The sequence below is a fragment of the Tachysurus fulvidraco genome, chromosome 20, assembly GCF_022655615.1.
Source record: "Tachysurus fulvidraco isolate hzauxx_2018 chromosome 20, HZAU_PFXX_2.0, whole genome shotgun sequence".
Classification (NCBI taxonomy): Eukaryota; Metazoa; Chordata; class Actinopteri; order Siluriformes; family Bagridae; genus Tachysurus; species Tachysurus fulvidraco.
This window is the reverse complement of record NC_062537.1, coordinates 17,396,401-17,419,014: the sequence shown is the minus strand read 5'-3', so window position 1 is coordinate 17,419,014 and position 22,614 is coordinate 17,396,401. Positions and strand designations below refer to the sequence as shown.

The 22,614-nt window shown below is 40.3% G+C and overlaps 2 protein-coding genes and 1 long non-coding RNA gene across 7 annotated transcripts in view; 1 reads left to right on the top strand and 2 right to left on the bottom strand.

Annotated features, from left to right (window-relative positions):
* Positions 1-1,415: 1,415 nt before the first annotated feature.
* On the bottom strand, positions 1,416-9,098 carry LOC113661350 (beta-microseminoprotein). Of its 3 annotated transcripts, XM_047804938.1 has the most exons (6): positions 8,179-8,201; positions 6,326-6,443; positions 4,697-4,836; positions 3,832-3,925; positions 1,910-2,027; positions 1,416-1,646 (listed from the first exon to the last, which is right to left on the bottom strand). In XM_047804938.1, the coding sequence occupies exons 3-6, from the start codon at positions 4,814-4,816 to the stop codon at positions 1,538-1,540; spliced, it is 441 nt and encodes a 146-aa protein (XP_047660894.1). In that variant the 5' UTR covers positions 4,817-4,836; positions 6,326-6,443; positions 8,179-8,201; the 3' UTR covers positions 1,416-1,537. The 3 variants fall into 3 exon arrangements, with proteins under 3 accessions (XP_047660894.1, XP_047660895.1, XP_027031240.1); XM_047804939.1 differs by lacking the exons at positions 3,832-3,925; positions 4,697-4,836; positions 6,326-6,443 and adding an exon at positions 8,943-9,098 and having other exon boundaries at positions 8,179-8,272; XM_027175439.2 differs by lacking the exons at positions 1,416-1,646; positions 1,910-2,027; positions 3,832-3,925; positions 4,697-4,836 and adding exons at positions 5,972-6,202; positions 8,943-9,065 and having other exon boundaries at positions 8,179-8,272.
* Positions 9,099-10,128: 1,030 nt separating this feature from the next.
* LOC125139737 lies at positions 10,129-10,545 on the top strand. Its single transcript, XR_007138819.1, has 2 exons — positions 10,129-10,178; positions 10,311-10,545. It is a non-coding gene; the product is annotated as an uncharacterized LOC125139737 (long non-coding RNA).
* Positions 10,351-22,614, bottom strand: part of LOC113661349 (beta-microseminoprotein-like) — a 13,918-nt gene continuing 1,654 nt past the window's right edge. For 2 of the 3 annotated variants that reach the window (XR_007138818.1, XM_027175438.2), the window contains 3 exons: positions 13,125-13,218; positions 10,694-10,811; positions 10,351-10,582 (listed from right to left, as the gene is read on the bottom strand). Coding sequence is in view for 2 of the 3 variants with exons in the window: in XM_027175438.2 (XP_027031239.2) it covers positions 10,474-10,582; positions 10,694-10,811; positions 13,125-13,218 (321 nt within the window). In the remaining variant the exon portion in view is untranslated. Of the gene's footprint in view, positions 10,583-10,693; positions 10,812-13,124; positions 13,219-13,912; positions 14,036-22,614 lie in introns of those variants that run through there. The other variant, XM_027175437.2, reaches the window with a different exon arrangement.

Sequence of the window (22,614 nt, the reverse complement as noted above, 5' to 3'; positions counted from 1 at the left end):
GCACCACTGGATAAGCGTGCAAGGCGGGGCGCCAGAATTCCCGCCGAAAAGCGGAGAGCCAGCCAATCCGGAGCGCCGCTGTGGCACTCGCCCTCCAGCTGTGCAACACAAGGGAGGCTACACCAGGCCCAGCAGCTAGTATGAGGTAAGGGGTGTGCCTAATGGAATGAATGGACGTCATCAATTTGATATTCTTTTTTCAGAAACTGCTAGCTGATCCAGACTTCAGATTGCCTGCTGAGCCCACGCTATGCTCCTGGAGAGGACCGCTTCACTTTTTCACTGCTGTCTCTCCTCCTGCTGCCTATGTTTGGAGCCTGGATTTCTGCGCAAGTGCTCTATAACCCCTTAAAGGACTTTCTGCTGCACTAAATATTGTGCTAGAAATCTAAAGAAAAGTAAAACCATGACACTGGTTGCTCTAATCCCGTTTCTGTGCCTATTCTTTCCTGTCCCATCTTTCTTCTACGCTGGTGGAGAATGTGGAGGAAGCTCCCGGATCTACAATGTGGCATGTCTTATAACATGTTCTGCAGACCAGACTCCATCAACGTGAGGTGACCCAGGAGCTGGCCATGAGGGTCGAGAGCATCACAGAGGAACTGGAGGCATTTCGGAACATGTTGGAGCATACCGCACACAAGAGGGCCGCCGCCCCAGAGCCCGTTCGCAAGATGGCCACCACCCAAGAGCCCGCTTGCAAAATGGCCACCAGCCCAGAGTGGTGTAGGATTTTTAATGTCTGGTTTTTGAGAAGTGGGTCTGGCCGTCGTTTGCCGGTGGTTGCGCTCGGCACCTCTGCTTGGCCAGGGAAGTTGCTCGGTCCCTCTGCTCGGCCGGGGACGTCGCTCGGCCCCGCTGCTCAGCCGTGTGCCTTGCTTCTCCCACCTGCCTTCCGGGGGCTCACAGCTAAGGGGGCAATGTGACTGTATATATATTGTGCCCCACGCAGCCAAACTACCGCTCCTCACCCCCGAAAGGCTACAAAAGCGCTAAAAAGGCAGCGGTTCAGGATCAGCGTGTAAGGCAGGGTGGCAGAATTCCCGCCGAAAAGCAGAGAGCCAATCAGGAGCGCCGCTGTGGCACTCACCCTCCGGCTGTGCAACACAACAACGGCTGTGCAGAGCCAGGCTCAGCGGCTAGAGGGAGGTAAGGGGTGTGCCTAATGGAATGAATGGACATTATCCCTTTGATATTCTTGATAGACTTCAGATTGCTGGCTGAGCCTATGCTACGCTCCTGGAGAGAACCACTTCACCTTTCCACTGCCATCCCCCTTCCTGCTGCCTAGGTTTTTATATATATATTGTATATATATATGAATGATACAAATAAATAGGCAAACACACAAAATGAAAGAAAATAAAATAAACAAAGACTCCAGTCTGTTTTACTGACACATCAAACAACAAAAGTAATCAGTAAGTAAATCTTTATTATATTTATGTTCAAAGTCATCATCATGTTGTATTTGTGCTTCTGTGGTTTAAGTCTGCCATCTTTTTATCTCGATTTCTTTATCTCATCTTCATAATCTCTATCCAACAGCCCTACAGGGGACATTTTTATCCAGATGAATCAATTCATATGTACAGGTTTTATAATCATATGTAATGCTGCAGCCTCCAGACACATGTGTTGGCCATCTGTAAAAGACATAAAAGTTTGTGAGGAAGGTGAAGCGAAGAAGATGATGGAGTGAGGAACGTGATAGAGTGATGAAGGTGAAGAAAGTGAAGTGAAGAATATGATGGAGTGTTGAAGTGAAGAAGGTGATGGAGTGATGAAGTGAAGAAGGTGAAGTAAAGAATGTGATGGAGTGAATAACATGATACAGTGAAGAAGATGATGGAGGGATAAAGGTGATGGAGTGATGAAGGTGATGGTGCAGTATGTTGTGTGTTTTTACCCATCACAGCAGCTCATCCCATCCACAGAGCAACTGCAATGTGCACACTGGCTGCTTCTCCATGTGGACCCGACCGGGTGCCACGTCTTATCCTCATCGTCTTGACAATGAGTCGCATCTACAGTAAAGAGAGTTGAAGTTCAATTTCAATATGCAACACAAACTTGTTTTTTTTTTTACAAACTTTATTTATTAGAAACATGAACATTCGTGCAGTTATCCGGTCGACCAGTCGTACAAATATCTAGAAGATTACAAATGTGTTTCTGAGTCTTTAAATGCCCAGGATATTTTTTCTGTGTCAGATTCCTGTGTGTCGCTGCAAGGAGTAGAACACGATGTTGTCGTCTGCTGTTGTAGGCCATCTTGACATGCTTTTTCTACTTAGGATGGTTGTAAAGATGAGCTATTTGCATTGCTGCAGCTTTTATACATTCCTCCAGGAACATTTCTGATTTTTTATTTTTCTTGCCACCTGATTGACAATTTATAGTGCACATTAAGCACAAATAGGCAGAGACATTAAGATTTTGTCTTGTTCTTGGACAATCATGTATTTATTCATTCTTAAAACATCAGTGTTTGGCGTAGATCTGAGAAGCACTCGTGCTCGTGTCAACAAAGATCTTGAGAACGATTCCTTTGAGTAAAGTTTGGGACGACTTCGATAGTAGTATAAACTTCCTTTCTGGATAAACACAAGAGCTAACGTAACTGAATGATGTCAGCAGCTAGTGTTTAATACTAAACCAGAGATTAGAGGTGAGCTTGTGACTAAAAATAAGAGAATTTATTGATTTTTTTTTTCTGGAGCTTCCAGATTCAACTACTGTATCCAGTCGTGATTGTCTCTACTCTCTACGTCTGGTAATCCCAGGCAGTGATACCAGTGATACCAGACAGAAGTGTGTCGGTTCTGGTAGTGTGTTCACTAAATGTAAATTTCTTCATAATTGTGTAGCCAGGTGCTAAAATATACATTAACGTGGTGTTTTAAAAAAATGGCAATGGCTCCTTTAAGAGACGCACTTTCTCCTCTTTTAATAAAGTTAGCGAGTTTTAAATCTGTGGGCTAAGTCGGAGAAGCCATCTTTTCCACGTGGTGAGAGAACTGTGTTTATTGTGCTTGCCACGAGTTGGTTATTGTTTTGGACACGTTAGGATTTAATGTACGCGTGACGAGTGAATCATGTACATGGTTTAATTTACAGTATGTATTGCATGATTATTGTTTAAGGAATGGAACAAATAAGATGGCCGAACTAATGTGCTTTTATTTCCTTTGTACGTTAGCCGCTAGCGTATTTGTATTTGTTTGTTTTTGTTTGTTTTTGACTGTATTTAACAGTATCAGTAGCAAGTATTAGCTCGTATTAGCTAGTAGTATTCGCTAGAATTGTTTTAAGTATTTGTTTTTCTTTAACCTGACTTAAGTATCTCAATTAATAGTTGAATCTTGTTTTTGGTTAGAATATGGCCTTCTGAGATGTGTTCTGGTGTGATTTAATCGAGATTTAACCTTGTCATCTCCAAATTCGTATCAGATTTTTCTTTTTGTAAAATTTGTATAAATCAGACTTTTGGTTTTGTTCAAATTTGCTCCTATCGACCGCTGTATTCTTTTTCTTTTTCTTCTTACAAACAGCAGTCAGATTAAACCCCAGTTTGAGAAAAGCACTGTTGCTTCCGGTGGGTTGTGTTCTTTATTACACCCGGCCATAATTGTTTGAAATTCATTTTTGAAAATTGAATGAAAATTTAAAATTGAGTGAAGTGAGTTTACTCACATGATATTATTTATAATGATGATTTTGAAAGGAATAGTGACTAACTAACAAGTGTGTGTGTATGTGTGTGTGTGTGTGTGTGTGTGTGTGTGTGTGTGTGTGTGTGTGTGTGTGTGTGTGTGTGTAAACGTTTACCAGGTTTGTTCAGTTTATTCCAGCAGGCAGCATGGATCATAGGGACAAGAGCAAGCAGGACAAAACCCACAAACACCGACCTCTTCATCATTGACTTTGGAACCGATAAAACAAACAAACCAAGAGAAAATTATACAGATCTCACAAAAACTTACAAACATATGTCTTTACTTTCATAAATATTCACACCCCACTGAATATTTCTACATTTTGTTGTCATACAACCTTAAACTGAAACGACTTCATTAAGGTTATATGTCATTATTCTATAAAAATAATTAATCTAAAATAAAATAAGTTAAAAAAATGGATAATTCCATAATATTAAAGTCTGGCAAAAAAAATAGCTACATAGCTACAAAAACTATTTACAAATAAAAACATAAAAATAAAAAGTTAAGGTTATGCAGAAAGGTTTACTGAGTTTCCAATAAAAATGTTAGAGTAGTTACTGAAGAGTTTTATATAATATTGTTATGTATAGTAAATAATATGAATAACTGCACTGCATGAACTCAATGCAACAGTGTTATTGATCTTTAATCTTTACGATCGTTTAATGATTTTTAGATTTCAGGAAATATCTGTAAAAATACTCAAAAGTCGCTAAAAAACAAATTGTTTAAACATAATAAGCATTTTATTCTAGTACACAAAATGTTAATAAAGCTTACAGAATTATCAATATTATTATTATTATTATTATTTTTGTTGTTGTTGTTAATAATAATAATAATAATAATAATAATAATAATAATAATAATAATAATAATAATAATAATAATAATAATAATAATAATAATAATAATAATAATGCACTTTGGGAATAAATCTCTATATTATTTAAAAAAAAAAGTGAACTCACCATTAATCCGAAATTTGATATAAAATCTCTGATCTGAAGCAGATGCTCAGGTTTAAATAGAGCAGGAAGAGGGTTGGAGCGAATGGCATCACACACACTTCCAGTAAAATCACACTCCATATCAGCAGGTTTTGTGTTTCCTTAAGGTTAATAAATAAAGAAACACAAACACACAAAGCCAAAGGTACAGTTCAGGACAAAATTTCACAATTTCACTCGACTATAAGGTTCACTCGAGGTTCACTTCTGAGTCTGGTTCCTCTCAAGGTTTCTTCCTCATGTCATATCAGGGAGTTTTTCTTCAACATCACCTCAGGCTCGATCATACAAGTTAGACATAAATATGAACGTAATTTTAAACTTTACAAGTTTTATTCTGTTTCTACACTTCTGTAAATCCTTGAGACAACATTCATTGTTACAAGCGCTATAGAAATAAATGAATTGAATGGAGTTGAATTGAATCATTTGAATACTGCTGGTCTTGGGTCAGTGTAGAAACCTTATCCCCTAAATCAGAAGCTAAGAGAGTATAGCGAATGAACGTGCTCGCACTTCGACGATCTTTAAAACCGTTACAGTACAGACTTTAGAATTAAAACGAAGAATAATAACATCATTAACACCAAACAAGGGCGGGGCAGACATGTGACACTGAACATAAACAACAGCACATGGCCAAAACTCAGGGCTGGATCCTGACAGATAAAACAACATATGTACATATTTCTATGTGCATACTATTTTTATGCACATAGAACCAGTCATAACTTTATTTATAGTTATTTCTATCTATCTATCTATCTATCTATCTATCTATCTATCTATCTATCTATCTATCTATCTATCTATCTATCTATCTATCTATCTAGTGTATCTATCTATCTATCTATTAGTCATGGCCTAATGGCTAGAGAGTCAGACTCGTAACCCAAAGGTTGTGGGTTCGAGTCTCGGGTTGGCCACGACTGAGGTGCCCTTGAGCACGAACCCCCCAACTGCTCCCCGGGCGCCACAGCATAAATGGCTGCCCACTGCTCCGGGTGTGTGTTCACTGCTGTGTGTGCACTTTGGATGGGTTAAATGCAGAGAGCAAATTCTAAGTATGCGTCACCATACTTAGCCGCATGTCACATCTCTCTCTCTCTCTCTCTCTCTCTCTCTCTCTATCTATCTATCAGATTTTTCCCACTAAACTATTGTACAGTAAACAGGATTTTCTTCTATTGAACCAGAGGCTCCAGTCTGTTTTACTGACACATCAAACAACAAAAGTAATCAGTAAGTAAATCTTTATTATATTTATGTTCAAAGTCATCATCATGTTGTATTTGTGCTTCTGTGGTTTACGTCTGCCATCTTTTTATCTCGATTTCTTTATCTCATCTTCATAATCTCTATCCAAAAGCCTGACAGGGGACATTTTTATCCTGCTGAATCAATTCATATGTACAGGTTTTAAAATCATATATAATGCTGCAGCCTCCAGACACATGTGTTGGCCATCTGTAAAAGACAAAAATTTGTGAAGAAGGTGAAGTGAAGAAGGTGAAGGAGTGAAGAACATGATACGGTGAAGAAGGTGATGGAGTGATGAAGGTGATGGTGCAGTATGTTGTGTGTTTTTACCCGCCACAGCAGCCAATCACATCCACAGAGCAACTGCATTCTGCACACTGGCTGTTTCTCCATTTGGACCCGACCGGGTGCCAGGTCTTATCCTCATCGTCTTGACAATGAGTCGCATCTACAGTAAAGAGAGTTGATGTTCAATTTCAATATGCAACACAAACTTGTCGCCACTTTATTAATTAGAAACATGAACGTTTGTGCGGTTATCCGCTCCACCAGTCGTACAGTGCAGCTTCATGTAATGTTCTGAACACATTAAGCATTGAGATAAAATATTTAGAAGATTACAAATGTGTTTCTGAGTCTTTAAATGCCCAGGATATTTTTTCTGTATCAGATTCCTGTTTGTCGCTGCAAGGAGTAGAACACGATGTTGTCGTCTGCTGTTGTAGGCCATCTTGACATGCTTTTTCTACTTAGGATGGTTGTAAAGATGAGCTATTTGCATTGCTGCAGATTTTGTACATTCAGTGTGCAGTGTTGTATAAAGTATTAGAAAGCACTACTTGAGTAAAAGTACAAGTATCCTACTAGAAAAAGACATTGGTAGAAGTGAAAGTCACCTTTTAGAATATTACTCAAGTAAAAGTCTTAAAGTATCTGATATTTACTGTACTTAAGTATCAAAAGTCGTTTTCTGATATTTAATGTACTTAAGTATTTGAAGTAAAAGTAAAAAGTAAAATTTCAGTGATTTTCGGTAGGTATAAGAGCAGGGGCGGTTCTAGGATTTCATCTTTAGGGGTTTTAGCCCTCAGTGAGAATTTAAAACAAGAAGACTTTTATATTATATATTATATGACTACATAGTAAGCCAAAAGTTATGGTATTATTAAATGGCAAAAGTGGACACCAAAATGTTATGCATGATGTAATGATGCCAGTCATTATTGATATTGCATTAATATTTTGTTTGTGCTATAAACTCTGGTAATAAGAATACTGACATTTCACTGCTTTTGGTTTCCACCGTCATAGATAAATGCCTCCAGCTCTGACTGCGCGTGCACGCTGCGCGTGCCTGTGCTTCTCCGTAGCGCGCGCGGACGTGCAGTGACTCTCTAAAGGAGCAGTGACTCGCCAAACCTCCCTTATTGCAGTCACACACATTTCTTCTGATTCTATTTTGTAGTAACGAGTAACGAAGATGCTTATTGGAAATATAGCGGAGTAAAAGTATACATTTTATCTAGGAAATATAGAGGAGTAAAAGTGAAAGTTGACATAAATTTAAATAGCGAAGTAAAGTACAGATACGTGACATTTCTACTTAAGTACAGTAACGAAGTATTTTTACTCCGTTACATTACAACACTGGTAGTGTGTTCACTAAATGTAAATTTCTTCATAATTGTGTAGCCAGGTGCTAAAATATACATTAACGTGGTGTTTTAAAAAAATGGTCATGGCTCCTTTAAGAGACGCACTTTCTCCTCTTTTAATAAAGTTAGCGAGTTTTAAGTCTGTGGGCTAAGTCGGAGAAGCCATCTTTTCCACGTGGTGAGAGAACTGTGTGTATTGTTTTGGACACGTTAGGATTTAATGTACGCGTGACGAGTGAATCTCGTGGTAATTTAACGGATTAGGTATGTAAACTTCATTATTTTAATATGTAAAAGGTTTAATTACCAAGTTTATCCTTCATGTATGAATGCTTATGTAATTATTCTGCAAAATGTGCGTGTGTAATGCATATGCATGGTCTATGCATAATCTATGTATTGCATGATGATTAATAATGATGATTTTGAAAGGAATAGTGACTAACTAACAAGTGTGTGTCTCTGTGTGTGTGTGTGTGTGTGTGTGTGTGTGTGTGTGTGTGTGTGTGTGTGTGTGTAAACGTCTACCAGGTTTGTTCTGTTTAAACCAGCAGGCAGCATGGATCATAGGGACAAGAGCAAGCAGGACAAAAGCCACAAACACCGACCTCTTCATCATGGACTTTGGAACCGATAAAACAAACAAACCAAGAGAAAATTATACAGATCTCACAAAAACTTACAAACATATGTCTTTACTTTCACACCCCACTGAATATTTCTACATTTTGTTGTCATACAACCTTAAACTGAAACGACTTCATTAAGGTTATATGTCATTATTCTATAAAAATAATTAATCTAAAATAAAATGTTTTCATTATTTCATTATTATTCCATAATATTAAAGTCTGGCAAAAAAAAAAATCAATATAGCTACAAAAACAATTTACAAATAGAAACGTAAAAATAAAAAGTTAAGGTTATGCAGAAAGGTTTACAGAGTTTACAATAAAAATGTTAGAGTAGTTACTGAAGAGTTTTATATAATATTGTTATGTATAGTAAATAATATGAATAACTGCACTGCATGAACTCAATGCAACAGTGTTATTGATCTTTAATCTTTACAATCGTTTAATGATTTTTAGATTTCAGGAAATATCTGTAAAAATACTCAAAAAAAAGTCACACACAAAAAAAATTGTTTAAACATAAGCGTTTTATTCCACTACACAGAAAATGTTTAATGTTACTAAAGCTTACAGAATGATTAATAATAATAATAATAATAATAATAATGCCCTTTGGGTCTAAATCTCTGTATTAGTAAAATAAAAAAGTGAACTCACCATTATTCTGAAATCTCTGATCTGAAGCAGATGCTCAGGTTTAAATAGAGCAGGAACAGGTTTGGAGCGAATTACATCACACACACGTCCAGTAAAAAAACACTCCATATCAGCAGGATGTGTGTAACAGCAAAGTTTACTTAAGGTTAATAAATAAAGAAACACAAACACACAAAGCCAAAGGTACAGTTCATGAAGATAGTGCACAAATAAAAAAAAAGTGGCCCTGAGTCCTTTCTCCTAAGTTACTCTTAACTCTAATCATTTGGCAGGAAGGAATTAGTGTTGGGTCTGTAATGAACTCATAAATGATGCTGACCTGTCAGTTCCTCAGGAGCTCTTGGTTGCTTAATTCCACCACTCGACTATAAACTGTTGTAGAAAGGATGTTATTTACATTGACATTATTTCCTAATGTCACTCAAATGAGAATGAGGTTCACTTCTGAGTCTGGTTCCTCTCAAGGTTTCTTCCTCATGTCATATTAGGGAGTTTTTCTTCAACATCACCTCAGGCTCGATCATACAAGTTAGACATAAATATGAACGTAATTTTAAACTTTACAAGTTTTATTCTGTTTCTACACTTCTGTAAAACCTTGAGACAACATCCATTGTTACAAGCGCTATAGAAATAAATGAATTGAATGGAGTTGAAGTGAATCATTTGAATACTGCTGGTCTTGGGTCAGTGTAGAAACCTTATCCCCTAAATCAGAAGCTAAGAGAGTATAGCGAATGAACGTGCTCGCACTTCGACGATCTTTAAAACCGTTACAGTACAGACTTTAGAATTAAAACGAAGAATAATAACATCAGTAACACCAAACAAGGGCGGGGCAGACACGTGACACAGAACATAAACAAAAGCACATGGCCAAAACTCAGGGCTGGATCCTGACAGATATATAGATCAAACAACATATGTACATATTTCTATGTGCATACAATATTTTATGCACATACAACCAGTCATAACTTTATTTATAGTTGTACATCTATCTATCTATCTATCTATCTATCTATCTATCTATCTATTAGTCATGGCCTAATGGCTAGAGAGTCTGACTCGTAACCCAAAGGTTGTGGGTTCGAGTCTCGGGTTGGCCACGACTGAAGCACGAACCCCCCAACTGCCCCCCGGGCCCGCAGCATAAATGGCTGCCCACTGCTCTGGATGTGTGTTCACTGCTGTGTGTGCACTTTGGATGGGTTAAATGCAGAGAACAAATTCTAAGTATGCATCACCATACTTAGCCGCATGTCACGTCTCTCTCTCTCTCTCTCTCTCTCTCTCTATCTATCTATCTATCAGATTTTTCTCACTAAACTATTGTACAGTAAACAGGATTTTCTTCTATTGAACCAGAGACTCCAGTCTGTTTTACTGACACATCAAACAACAAAAGTAATCAGTAAGTAAATCTTTATTATATTTATGTTCAAAGTCATCATCATGTTGTATTTGTGCTTCTGTGGTTTAAGTCTGCCATCTTTTTAATCTCGATTTCTTTATCTCATCTTCATAATCTCTATCCAACAGCCCTACAGGGGACATTTTTATCCACATGAATCAATTCATATGTACAGGTTTTATAATCATATGTAATGCTGCAGCCTCCAGACACACGTGTTGGCCATCTGTAAAAGACATAAAAATTTGTGAAGAAGGTGAAGGAGTGAAGAACATGATATGGTGAAGAAGGTGATGGAGTGATGAAGGTGATGGTGCAGTATGTTGTGTGTTTTTACCCGTCACAGCAGCCCATCACATCCACAGAGCAACTGCATTTTGCACACTGGCTGTTTCTCCATTTGGACCCGACCGGGTGCCAGGTCTTATCCTCATCGTCTTGACAATGAGTCGCATCTACAGTAAAGAGAGTTGATGTTCAATTTCAATATGCAACACAAACTTGTCGCCACTTTATTCATTAGAAACATGAACGTTTGTGCGGTTATCAGGTCCACCAGTCGTAAAGTGCAGCTTCATGTAATGTTCTGAACACATTAAGCATTGAGATAAAATATCTAGAAGATTACAAATGTGTTTCTGAGTCTTTAAATGCCCAGGATATTTTTTCTGTTTCAGATTCCTGTTTGTCGCTGCAAGGAATAGAACACGATGTTGTCGTCTGCTGTTGTAGGCCATCTTGACATGCTTTTTCTACTTAGGATGGTTGTAAAGATGAGCTATTTGCATTGCTGCAGATTTTGTACATTCCTCCAGGAACATTTCTGATTTTTTATTTTTCTTGCCACCTGATTGACAATTTATAGTGCACATTAAGCACAAATAGGCAGAGACATTAAGATTTTGTCTTGTTCTTGGACAATCATGTATTTATTCATTCTTAAAACATCAGTGTTTGGCGTAGATCTGAGAAGCACTCGTGCTCGTGTCAACAAAGATCTTGAGAACGATTCCTACGAGTAAAGTTTGGGAAGACTTTGATAGTAGTATAAACTTCCTGTCTGGATAAACACAAGAGCTAACGTAACTGAATGATGTCAGCAGCTAGTGTTTAATACTAAACCAGAGATTAGAGGTGAGCTTGTGACTAAAAATAAGAGAATTTATTGATTTTTTTTTTTCTGGAGCTTCCAGATTCAACTACTGTATCCAGTCATGATTGTCTCTACTCTCTACGTCTGGTAATCCCAGGCAGTGGTACCAGACAGAAGTGTGTCGGTTCTGGTAGTGTGCAGTGTTGTATAAAGTATTAGAAAGCACTACTTGAGTAAAAGTACAAGTATCCTACTAGAAAAAGACTTTGGTAGAAGTGAAAGTCACCTTTTAGAATATTACTCAAGTAAAAGTCTTAAAGTATCTGATATTTACTGTACTTAAGTATCAAAAGTCATTTTCTGATATTTAATGTACTTAAGTATTTGAAGTAAAAGTAAAAAGTAAAATTTCAGTGATTTTCGGTAGGCATAAGACCAGGGACGGTTCTAGGGTTTCATCTTTAGGGGTTTTAGCCCTCAGTGAGAATTTAAAACAAGAAGACTTTTATATTATATATTATATGACTACATAGTAAGCCAAAAGTTATGGTATTATTAAATGGCAAAAGTGGACACCAAAATGTTATGCATGATGTAATGATGCCAGTCTCGAATCAGATCAGTTCATGTATGTGTGCATTCTCTACAAACAGTGTGTCCAATGAATGCAGTCATTAATAAACAAATATTCACAAGACAAAGACCAAATAAATGTTATTTTTATTTATTATTGATATTGCATTAATATTTTGTTTGTGCTATAAACTCTGGTAATAAGAATACTGACATTTCACTGCTTTTGGTTGCCACCGTCATAGATAAATGCCTCCAGCTCTGACTGCGCGTGCACGTTGCGCGTACCTGCGCTTCTCCGTAGCGCGCGCGGACGTGCAGTGACACTCTAGGAGCAGTGATTCACCAAACCTCCCTTATTGCAGTCACACACATTTCTTCTGATTCTATTTTGTAGTAATGAAGATGCTTATTGGAAATATAACGGAGTAAAAGTATACATTTTATCTAGCAAATATAGTGGAGTAAAAGTGAAAGTTGACATAAATTTAAATAGCGAAGTAAAGTACAGATACGTGACATTTCTACTTAAGTACAGTAACGAAGTATTTTTACTCCGTTACATTACAACACTGGTAGTGTGTTCACTAAATGTAAATTTCTTCATAATTGTGTAGCCAGGTGCTAAAATATACATTAACGTGGTGTTTTAAAAAAATGGTCATGGCTCCTTTAAGAGACGCACTTTCTCCTCTTTTAATAAAGTTAGCGAGTTTTAAGTCTGTGGGCTAAGTCGGAGAAGCCATCTTTTCCACGTGGTGAGAGAACTGTGTGTATTGTTTTGGACACGTTAGGATTTAATGTACGCGTGACGAGTGAATCTCGTGGTAATTTAACGGATTAGGTATGTAAACTTCATTATTTTAATATGTAAAAGGTTTAATTACCAAGTTTATCCTTCATGTATGAATGCTTATGTAATTATTCTGCAAAATGTGCGTGTGTAATGCATATGCATGGTCTATGCATAATCTATGTATTGCATGATGATTAATAATGATGATTTTGAAAGGAATAGTGACTAACTAACAAGTGTGTGTCTGTGTGTGTGTGTGTGTGTGTGTGTGTGTGTGTGTGTGTGTGTGTGTGTGTAAACGTCTACCAGGTTTGTTCTGTTTAAACCAGCAGGCAGCATGGATCATAGGGACAAGAGCAAGCAGGACAAAAGCCACAAACACCGACCTCTTCATCATGGACTTTGGAACCGATAAAACAAACAAACCAAGAGAAAATTATACAGATCTCACAAAAACTTACAAACATATGTCTTTACTTTCATAAATATTCACACCCCACTGAATATTTCTACATTTTGTTGTCATACAACCTTAAACTGAAACGACTTCATTAAGGTTATATGTCATTATTCTATAAAAATAATTAATCTAAAATAAAATGTTTTCATTATTTCATTATTATTCCATAATATTAAAGTCTGGCAAAAAAAAAAAAATCAATATAGCTACAAAAACAATTTACAAATAGAAACGTAAAAATAAAAAGTTAAAATTATGCAGAAAGGTTTACAGAGTTTACAATAAAAATGTTAGAGTAGTTACTGAAGAGGTTTATATAATATTGTTATGTATAGTAAATAATATGAATAACTGCACCGCATGAACTCAATGCAACAGTGTTATTGATCTTTAATCTTTACAATCGTTTAATGATTTTTAGATTTCAGGAAATATCATCTAGAAATATCTGTAAAAATACTCAAAAAAAAGTCACACACAAAAAAAATTGTTTAAACATAAGCGTTTTATTCCACTACACAGAAAATGTTTAATGTTACTAAAGCTTACAGAATGATTAATAATAATAATAATAAATAATAATGCCCTTTGGGTCTAAATCTCTGTATTAATAAAATAAAAAAAGTGAACTCACCATTATTATGAAATCTCTGATCTGAAGCAGATGCTCAGGTTTAAATAGAGCAGGAACAGGTTTGGAGCGAATTACATCACACACACGTCCAGTAAAAAAACACTCCATATCAGCAGGATGTGTGTAACAGCAAAGTTTACTTAAGGTTAATAAATAAAGAAACACAAACACACAAAGCCAAAGGTACAGTTCATGAAGATAGTGCACTAATCCAAAAAAAAAAAGTGGCCCTGAGTCCTTTCTCCTAAGTTACTCAACTCTAATCATTTGGCAGGAAGGAATTAGTGTTGGGTCTGTAATGAACTCATAAATGATGCTGACCTGTCAGTTCCTCAGGAGCTCTTGGTTGCTTAATTCCACCACTCGACTATAAACTGTTGTAGAAAGGATGTTATTTACATTGACATTATTTCCTAATGTTACTCAAATGAGAATGAGGTTCACTTCTGAGTCTGGTTCCTCTCAAGGTTTCTTCCTCATATCATATCAGGGAGTTTTTCTTCAACATCACCTCAGGCTCGATCTATCTATCTATCTATCTATCTATCTATCTATCTATCTATCTATCTATCTATCTATCTATCTATCTATCTATCTATCTATCTATCTATCTATCTATCTATCTATCTATCTATCTATCTATCTATCTATCTATCTATCTATCTATCTATCTATCTATCTATCTATCTATCTATCTATCTATCTATCCATCCTCAAACCAATGTGCCACACTACTATTCAATCACTTCTATTTCAAATTCAAACATAAATCAATTTGAACTATTTAATGCATAAACATTATATTTTAAATCACAACAAAAAATATAGAAAATATATATTTAAACTTGTTTAACCTCATTATTTATTTATCTATCACAACTACTGTAACTTGGGGGCACGGTGGCTTAGTGGTTAGCACGTTCTCCTCACACCTCCATGGTTGAGGGTTCGATTCCCGCCTCCACCTTGTGTGTGTGGAGTTTGCATGTTCTCCCCGTGCCTCGGGGGTTTCCTCCGGGTACTCCGGTTTCCCCCCCCGGTCCAAAGACATGCATGGTAGGTTGTTTGGCATCTCTGGAAAATTGTCCGTAGTGTGTGAGTGAATGAGAGAGTGTGTGTGCCCTGTGATGGGTTGGCACTCCGTCCAGGGTGTATACTGCCTCGATGCCCGATGACGCCTGAGATAGGCACAGGCTCCCTGTGACCCGAGTAGTTCGGATAAGCGGTAGAAAATGAATGAGTGAGTGAGTGAGAACTACTGTAACTTACTGTATGTATTTTCTTCTCGAAGAAGCACGTTGACTCGCTGGCAGTCAAATGTTGTCTCTAATGAAGTGATCATGCGTGAACATATTCTTCAGGATAAGAACGTGTTGCTGCAGTACAGAATGTGGCATGTGTTCACTTGTCAGCCTTCCATCATCTCTACAGCACACAAGCGCCAAGCACACGTGTGGTTTGTCATGTCATTTCCATCCTGACAATCACTTAGCGGTATTACACACACTTCCAGTGAATGCTCCACATTAGCAGACAAAACACACAAAGTCAAAGGTACAAACAATACAAACAAAAACAAAAAATCATAAATGTATCCCAGAAGCAATAAATAAACCATAGAGTCACACTTACTAGTCACATAAATCACCAATAGAGATTTTTCTCCACATGCCATTACACAGCGCATTCCCTCCATTTTATTTGAAAACTTTGATATACTTTATTAATGCTTGTTGAAGAAAATAAGAGCATACTCAAATTCCCTGGAAGAAACAAGTATACAGATATTCCTCAAGTTCCCATTGCTCGACTTGTGAGATTTCTATCATACGATGGACAATAAAGATACAACAAAATTTTAAAATATTTAATATTTCACACGGCAGGCAACCGTAGCAGCGTTTGTGTCACGATGTGTTGGTCTCCCGCCTTGCCGTCTTGTAAGATGTCTCACCTTAGTCTCACTGGCGATAGACAAACTGCAGTTGTCTCAGTGTTAGATCACACATTATTTTCTTCCTACAACATAACTTAACCTTTTCCATCCTACAGCCATCCTAGGAAAGAAATTATAAATCCTTTTTTAAGCATACAAACCTGAAATTATCTTCACATGAAGCATTGCAGAAGTACAGGAAGAAGCTCAGCTATAAAACTATAATAGCTAAATAAAACAGACAGAACAGAATTTCTTCTCTTATTCTGACCTGGTAATATATCTGCTTATTCTAAATTCCAGAATTATTCAAATACACCTTGTAGTTTTGGAGATTTGCTCATTTTAAATTGAGCATTAAGCAAGAAGCTCAAAACAGGGTGGAACAGGTAGCTTTAGGAAGCAGATAGGAATATTTACTGAGCAAACTTTCTATTAGATTGCCTTAGGCAGAAGTGCTATAATCATTAATAAATGACAGTATGACACTTATATGATCACTCGGTATAACGTCTTTAGAAAATGTTTCTTCTGCATTATTTGGATTGTTGTCTAGATTGTCTTGTTCCAGGATTCATGCAAATTGAACTCTGAATGTTTTGTAGAAAGATTACAAAATACATGTAGAATTGACTTTGCAAGAAACACACTCACTCTCACTCAAACTCACACTCTCAAATACACACTAACACACACACACACACACACACACACACACACACACACACACACACACACAGAGAGAGAGTTAAATTCAAGCTAACTCTAATTCTTGTGACATTTGAGTGTTTCTGGCAGTCTTGGGATTTTTCCACCTCCTCTGAGTAACTTGTAAAGAAATGCTTTGTGTTGCATGTTCCAAAAAGGCGTAAGAATCAATACGAAGGAATTCTAAATAAATAACTTTGATTAATTGTTTGCATGGGATTGGTAACAGGACATCCTTGAGTGAGTGAGTGAGTGAGTGAGTAAGTGTATATTACACCGTGATACCTAACACTGCCTCTGTTCCAGGTAGTGCTCGGCATCACGCTGTAATATACACTCACTCGCCAATTTATTGAGAACAAATACACCTGGTCATTTATGCAGTCAGCAACAGTCAGCTCATTATAAAGCAGCAGTGCAATCCAGAACATTTCCATCTACAGCATTTCTCAAATCCTCCTTATCCAGTCTGTATCAATAGACAGATCCAGATATGGGTTCACTAGGTCACAAACTAAGAACAGAATCAGTCTAAAATTTCTGTCAGGAGGAAATATAGTAAAGAAAGCACACAGACAAGAAAACTATGTATATGTTCAATAGCTTTTTCTCTAAATTCAGTCAAAAGCAGTGTGTGTTAGTGTGTGTGTGTAAACATCTACCTGGGTCTGGCTTCTCAAAAACACAGCCAGCATTTCTCACAGAGACAAGGGCAAGCAAGAAACATCCCACAAACACTGAACTCTTGAACGTGGAAGTCCTAGCTTTCTGCCGGGCTTGCGCTCCTCATCCTAGATCCCATTATTGGTGTACCATTCAAAATGATAGGCATGGATCTCGTCTGGCCACTTCCAAAGTCCTCACAAGGAGTACATCCTTGTGATTGTTGACTACGCCAATCTAAACCCCGAGGCGGTCCCACTTTGGAAGGCCACCTCTCGGAACATTGCCAGGGTGCTCACACACCAAGGTATGCCTAAACTAATGGGGGATCTGTGTCAACTGTTGCAGGATAAGCAGCTGAGGACATCTGTCTACCACCCGCAGAATGATGGAGTGATGGAGCAGTGCAATCAGACACTGAAGAGGATGCTACGGAAGGTGGTAGACGAGGAAGGATAGAACTGACAGTAACTCCTTCCTTACATCCTCTCTGCCATCCGAGAGGTTACCCAAGCATCAACCGACTTTACCCCGTTTCAACTCCTTTTCAGATGGTGACTTTGGGGGCTGTCAGTGGCCCTGGAAGCCTGGGAAGAGCAAACCTCCCTCTTCAGGTCAGGCGTCAACTTTTTCCAGGAGATGCAGGCAGGCATCGATGGAGTGGGGCCGATCATGAAGGAACACCTGGAGAAAGCCCAGTGGGACCATTAAAGGGCTTATAACTGACCGGCCCAGTCCCATAAATACCAGCCAGGGCACTGGTCAGCTCCCTGGATGGTGGTTCGTGGTTCGACATCGGCCCTGGAAGCACACCATAAGGCTATAGAGGAGAAGATAGAATGGATGCTGAGAGATGGAATCATAGAGGAGTCCACCAGCCCATGGTCCAGCCCCATTGTGGTGGTGCCTAAGCCCGACGGAACCTTTGTTTCTGTTATGATTTCCAGAGGCTTAACCAAATCTTGGAGTTCGACAGCTATCCCCTCCCCTGAGTGGACGTCCTCCTGGAGCACTTGGGGAAGCCCACTTCATCTTCACCTTAGATCTGACCAAGGGCTACTGGCAGGTTGTTCTCGCCCCAGATACAAAACCCAAAACGCCATTTAGCACCGCATATGGCCACTGGCAGTACAGGGTTCTTCCTTTTGGCCTACATGGGTTACCACCTTTCAGTGCCTCATGGATATCAAGTCAAGAGTCAAGAAGCTTTTTATTGTCATTTCAACCATATATAGCTGTTGCAGTACACAGTGAAATGAGACAACGTTTCTCCAGTATCAAGGTGCTACATAAAACAAAGACAGGGCTAAGGACATGTAAGTAGTCTTAGCCACATAAAGTGCAACTGTGCAACCTGGTGCAAACAGTGCAGGACAAGACAAGCAAGACAGTGCAGGACAAAAGACAGTGCAGGACAAAAAACAGTGCAGACATTAAGTTACAAGACAATACAAAAAGTACAAAAAATGCAATACACAAAAGACAATAAACAGTAACAGAAACAGCGCCGACCGACCGGTGTAAATACTGAATGTTCAAACAATATTTTGTGCAGTAAAAGAATGAACAGCAGCAGGTTCTTAGCAGCAGGTCCTTTGGATTATATATGGAGTTGTGCAAAAAACAGCAGATGACTGAGATATTGTCCAATATGTGCAAAAACAGCAGAAAAGTGTGCAAAACAGTGTGTGTGTTTTGTGAGGGTCTGTGCAGTCCATACAGATGATGTGTGTGTATGTTGTGCTCAGTATAGTACAGTTCGGTTATTGAGAAGTCTGATGGCTTGTGGGCAGAAACTGTTATACAGTCTGGTCGTGAGGGCTCGAATGCTTCGGTACCTCTTTCCAGACGGCAGGAGGGTGAAGAGTGTGTGTGAGGGGTGTGTGGGGTCATCCACAATACTGTTGGCTTTGCGGATGCAGCGTGTGATATAAGTGTCCATGATAGAGGGAAGAGAGACCCCAATGATCTTCTCCGCTGTCCTCACTATCCGCTGCAGGGTTTTGCGATCTGAGATCGTACAGTTCCCAAACCAGACAGTGATGCAGCTGCTCAGGATGCTCTCAATGGTCCCGCTGTAGAACATGGTCAGGATGGGGGGAGGGAGATGTGCCTTTCTCAGCCTTCGTAGGAAGTAGAGACGCTGCTGGGCTTTCTTGGTGATGGCGCTGGTGTTGAGTGACCAGGTGAGGTTCTCCGCTAAATGAACACCAAGAAATTTGGTGCTTTTGACGATCTCTACAGATGATCCATCGATGTTCAGCGGAGAATGTTCGCTCTGTGCTCTCCTGAAGTCCACAACCATCTCTTTAGTTTTGTCCACATTCAGAGAAAGGTTGTTGGCTCTACACCAGGCAGTTAGTTGTTGCACCTCCTCCCTGTATGCTGACTCGTCGTTCTTGTTGATGAGACCCACCACGGTCGTGTCATCGGCGAACTTAATAATATGATTCGATCTGTGCATTGCTGCACAGTCGTGAGTCAGCAGAGTGAACAGCAGTGGACTGAGCACGCAGCCTTGAGGAGCTCCAGTGTTCAGTGTGGTGGTGCTGGAGATGCTGTTCCCGATCCGGACTGACTGGGGTCTCCCAGTCAGGAAGTCCAGGATCCAGTTGCAGAGGGAGGTGTTTAGTCCCAGCAGGCTCAGCTTCCCAATCAGGTGCTGAGGGATGATTGTATTGAATGCTGAACTAAAGTCTATAAACAGCATTCGTACATAAGTGTCCTTATTGTCCAGATGGGTGAGGGCTAAGTGGAGGGCTGTGGTAATGGCATCGTCTGTGGAGCGGTTTGGACGATACGCGAACTGTAGGGGGTCAAGTGAGGGTGGTAGCTGGGTCTTGATGTGCCTCATGACGAGCTTCTCGAAGCACTTCATAACTATGGGTGTGAGTGCAACGGGACGATAGTCATTGAGGCAAGACACTGTAGACTTCTTTGGGACAGGAACGATGGTGGTAGTTTTGAGGCACGTAGGAACAACGGCGCTGCTCAGGGAAATGTTGAAGATGTCCGTAAAGACATCCGCTAGCTGTTCCGCACATTCTCTGAGCACCCTGCCAGGAATGTTGTCTGGTCCAGCAGCCTTCCGTGGGTTAACTCTGCATAGAGATCTCCTCACGTCGGCCGTGGATAGACAGAGTACCTGGTCGTCGGGACGAGGGATGGTCTTCCTTGGCGTAACGTTGTTCTGTACCTCGAACCGAGCGTCCCGAACTCGTTCAACGCGTCTGGGAGGGAGGCGTCGCTATCACAAGCAGGTGAAGCTGTCTTGTAGTTTGTGATCGCCTGTATGCCCTGCCACATGCGCCGGGTGTCTCCGCTGTCCTGGAAGTGGCTGTGGATTGCCTGGGCATGTGCACGCTTTGCCTCTCTGATGGCTCGGGACAGTTTGGCCCTTGCTGTTCTTAGGGCCACCCTGTCCCCTGTTCTGAAGGCTAGGTCCCTAGACCTCAGCAGAGCACGCACATTAGCAGTCATCCACGGCTTCTGGTTGGGGCGTGTAGTGATGGTCTTGGAGACGGTCACGTCATCAATGCACTTGCCGATGTAACTGGTCACTGCTGACGTGTACTCCTCCAAGTTGACGGAGTCGCCGTTGGTTGCAGCCTCCCTGAAGATATTCCAGTCAGTGCACTCAAAGCAGTCCTGAAGAGCAGAAGTGGCTCCTGCTGGCCAGGTTTTCACCTGCTTCAGAACCGGTTTTGAGCGTCTGACGAGTGGTCTGTATGCAGGAATTAGCATAACAGTGATGTGGTCTGAGTAGCCGAGGTGGGGGCGGGGCTCCGCACAGTACGCGCCGGGAATGTTTGTGTAAACAACATCCAGCGTGTTTTCACCTCTCGTAGCAAAGTCCACATGCTGATGGAATTTAGGGAGCACTGACTTAAGATTTGCATGGTTGAAATCTCCGGCGATGATAAAAAATCCGTCGGGGTGAACATTCTCTAGGTCGCTAATAGCTCCGTATAGCTCACTTAGCGCCTCTTTAGCATTAGCGCTAGGAGGAATGTAAACTCCGACAATGTAAACAGTAGTAAATTCCCGTGGTAAATAAAATGGTCTGCATCTAACAGTCACAAACTCTACTGACGATGAGCAGTAAGTAGAAACAAGCACAGAGTTCTTGCACCATTCCGTGTTGATATAAACACACACACCACCACCGCGAGTCTTACCGCAAAGAGCTGCATTTCTGTCGGCTCTAAATGAAGTTAGCCCGTCCAGCTGAATGGCGGCGTCCGGAACTCTGTCGCTGAGCCACGTCTCCGTGAAAACAAACACACAGCAGTTTCTAACCTCTCTCCGTGTAGAGCGTTCGAGTCGGATGTAGTCCAGTTTATTGTCCAGGGAGCAAATGTTGGATAGTAGAATGGATGGGAGAGCCGGCCGGCTAGGGTTTGTTTTTAGCCTAGCACGGACGCCCGCTCGCTTACCGCGCTTCCGCTTCCTCGCAAACCGCTTTCGGCGTCCCCTCCCCTGGTCTCTGGTATCAGGCGACACCGGGGACTGGAGGCCTGGTCTCCGCAGCAAGCCGAGGTCACGAAGCCTAACCAGTACATCATCGTGCAGGTTGGTTGTTACACGATTTCTGTACTTTATTAGGTCCTGGTGTTTGTATACATGTTTGTATACATGAACACCGCTGTCTCTGGCATCCATGTAGAAGCAATGGTCGGGCTCAAAACCGTAAATAAAAACTTAAAAACGTAATTAGCACCGTATTGAATCCGGAGAGGCCGCTGCGTGCTACTGCCGCGCCGCCATCTTGGATCACGTATCATCGTATCATCCTCCGCCCCCACGATCCTTCGCTGCGGCGTATTCGGGTGTTGTCATAATCCACTCTGCCATGTGGGCCAACCACTTATTCCACCTGTGGGAGGTTCTGCGAGCAATCCGGAAGGCCTGGTTGATGGGTAACCCTCAAGATATACCGCCATCCTTCTACAAAGAAGCAGGTACGTGGCTTTCTGAGTTTGGAAGGCTATTACCGAAGGTTTGTCCTTAGCTTTTTTCACGAAAAAGGGCCAACCAGACCGGGTGCAGTAAACAAGCAACACAGAGCGGGCATTCCTCCTCCTCCTGAAAAAGGTGCTTACCTCCCACCCCGTCCTGAGGAGCCTCCTTTTGTCCTCCAAACGGTTGCATCCGAGACAGGCTTAGTAGTTGTCCTCTCCCAGGAGTTAGACAGGGAGGATCACATATTGAGAAAACTGACCCCTGCTGAGCAAATCTATGCCACAGTGGAACAGGAAGCCCTTGCGATTAAGCAGGCCATCAAGGAACTCCACTACTACCTGGCATGGCGACACCTCAACATGGTCACCAATCACGCTCCCCTGCTACGGATGGCAAAAGCGAAAAACACCAATTCAGGAAGTGACAATCAGGA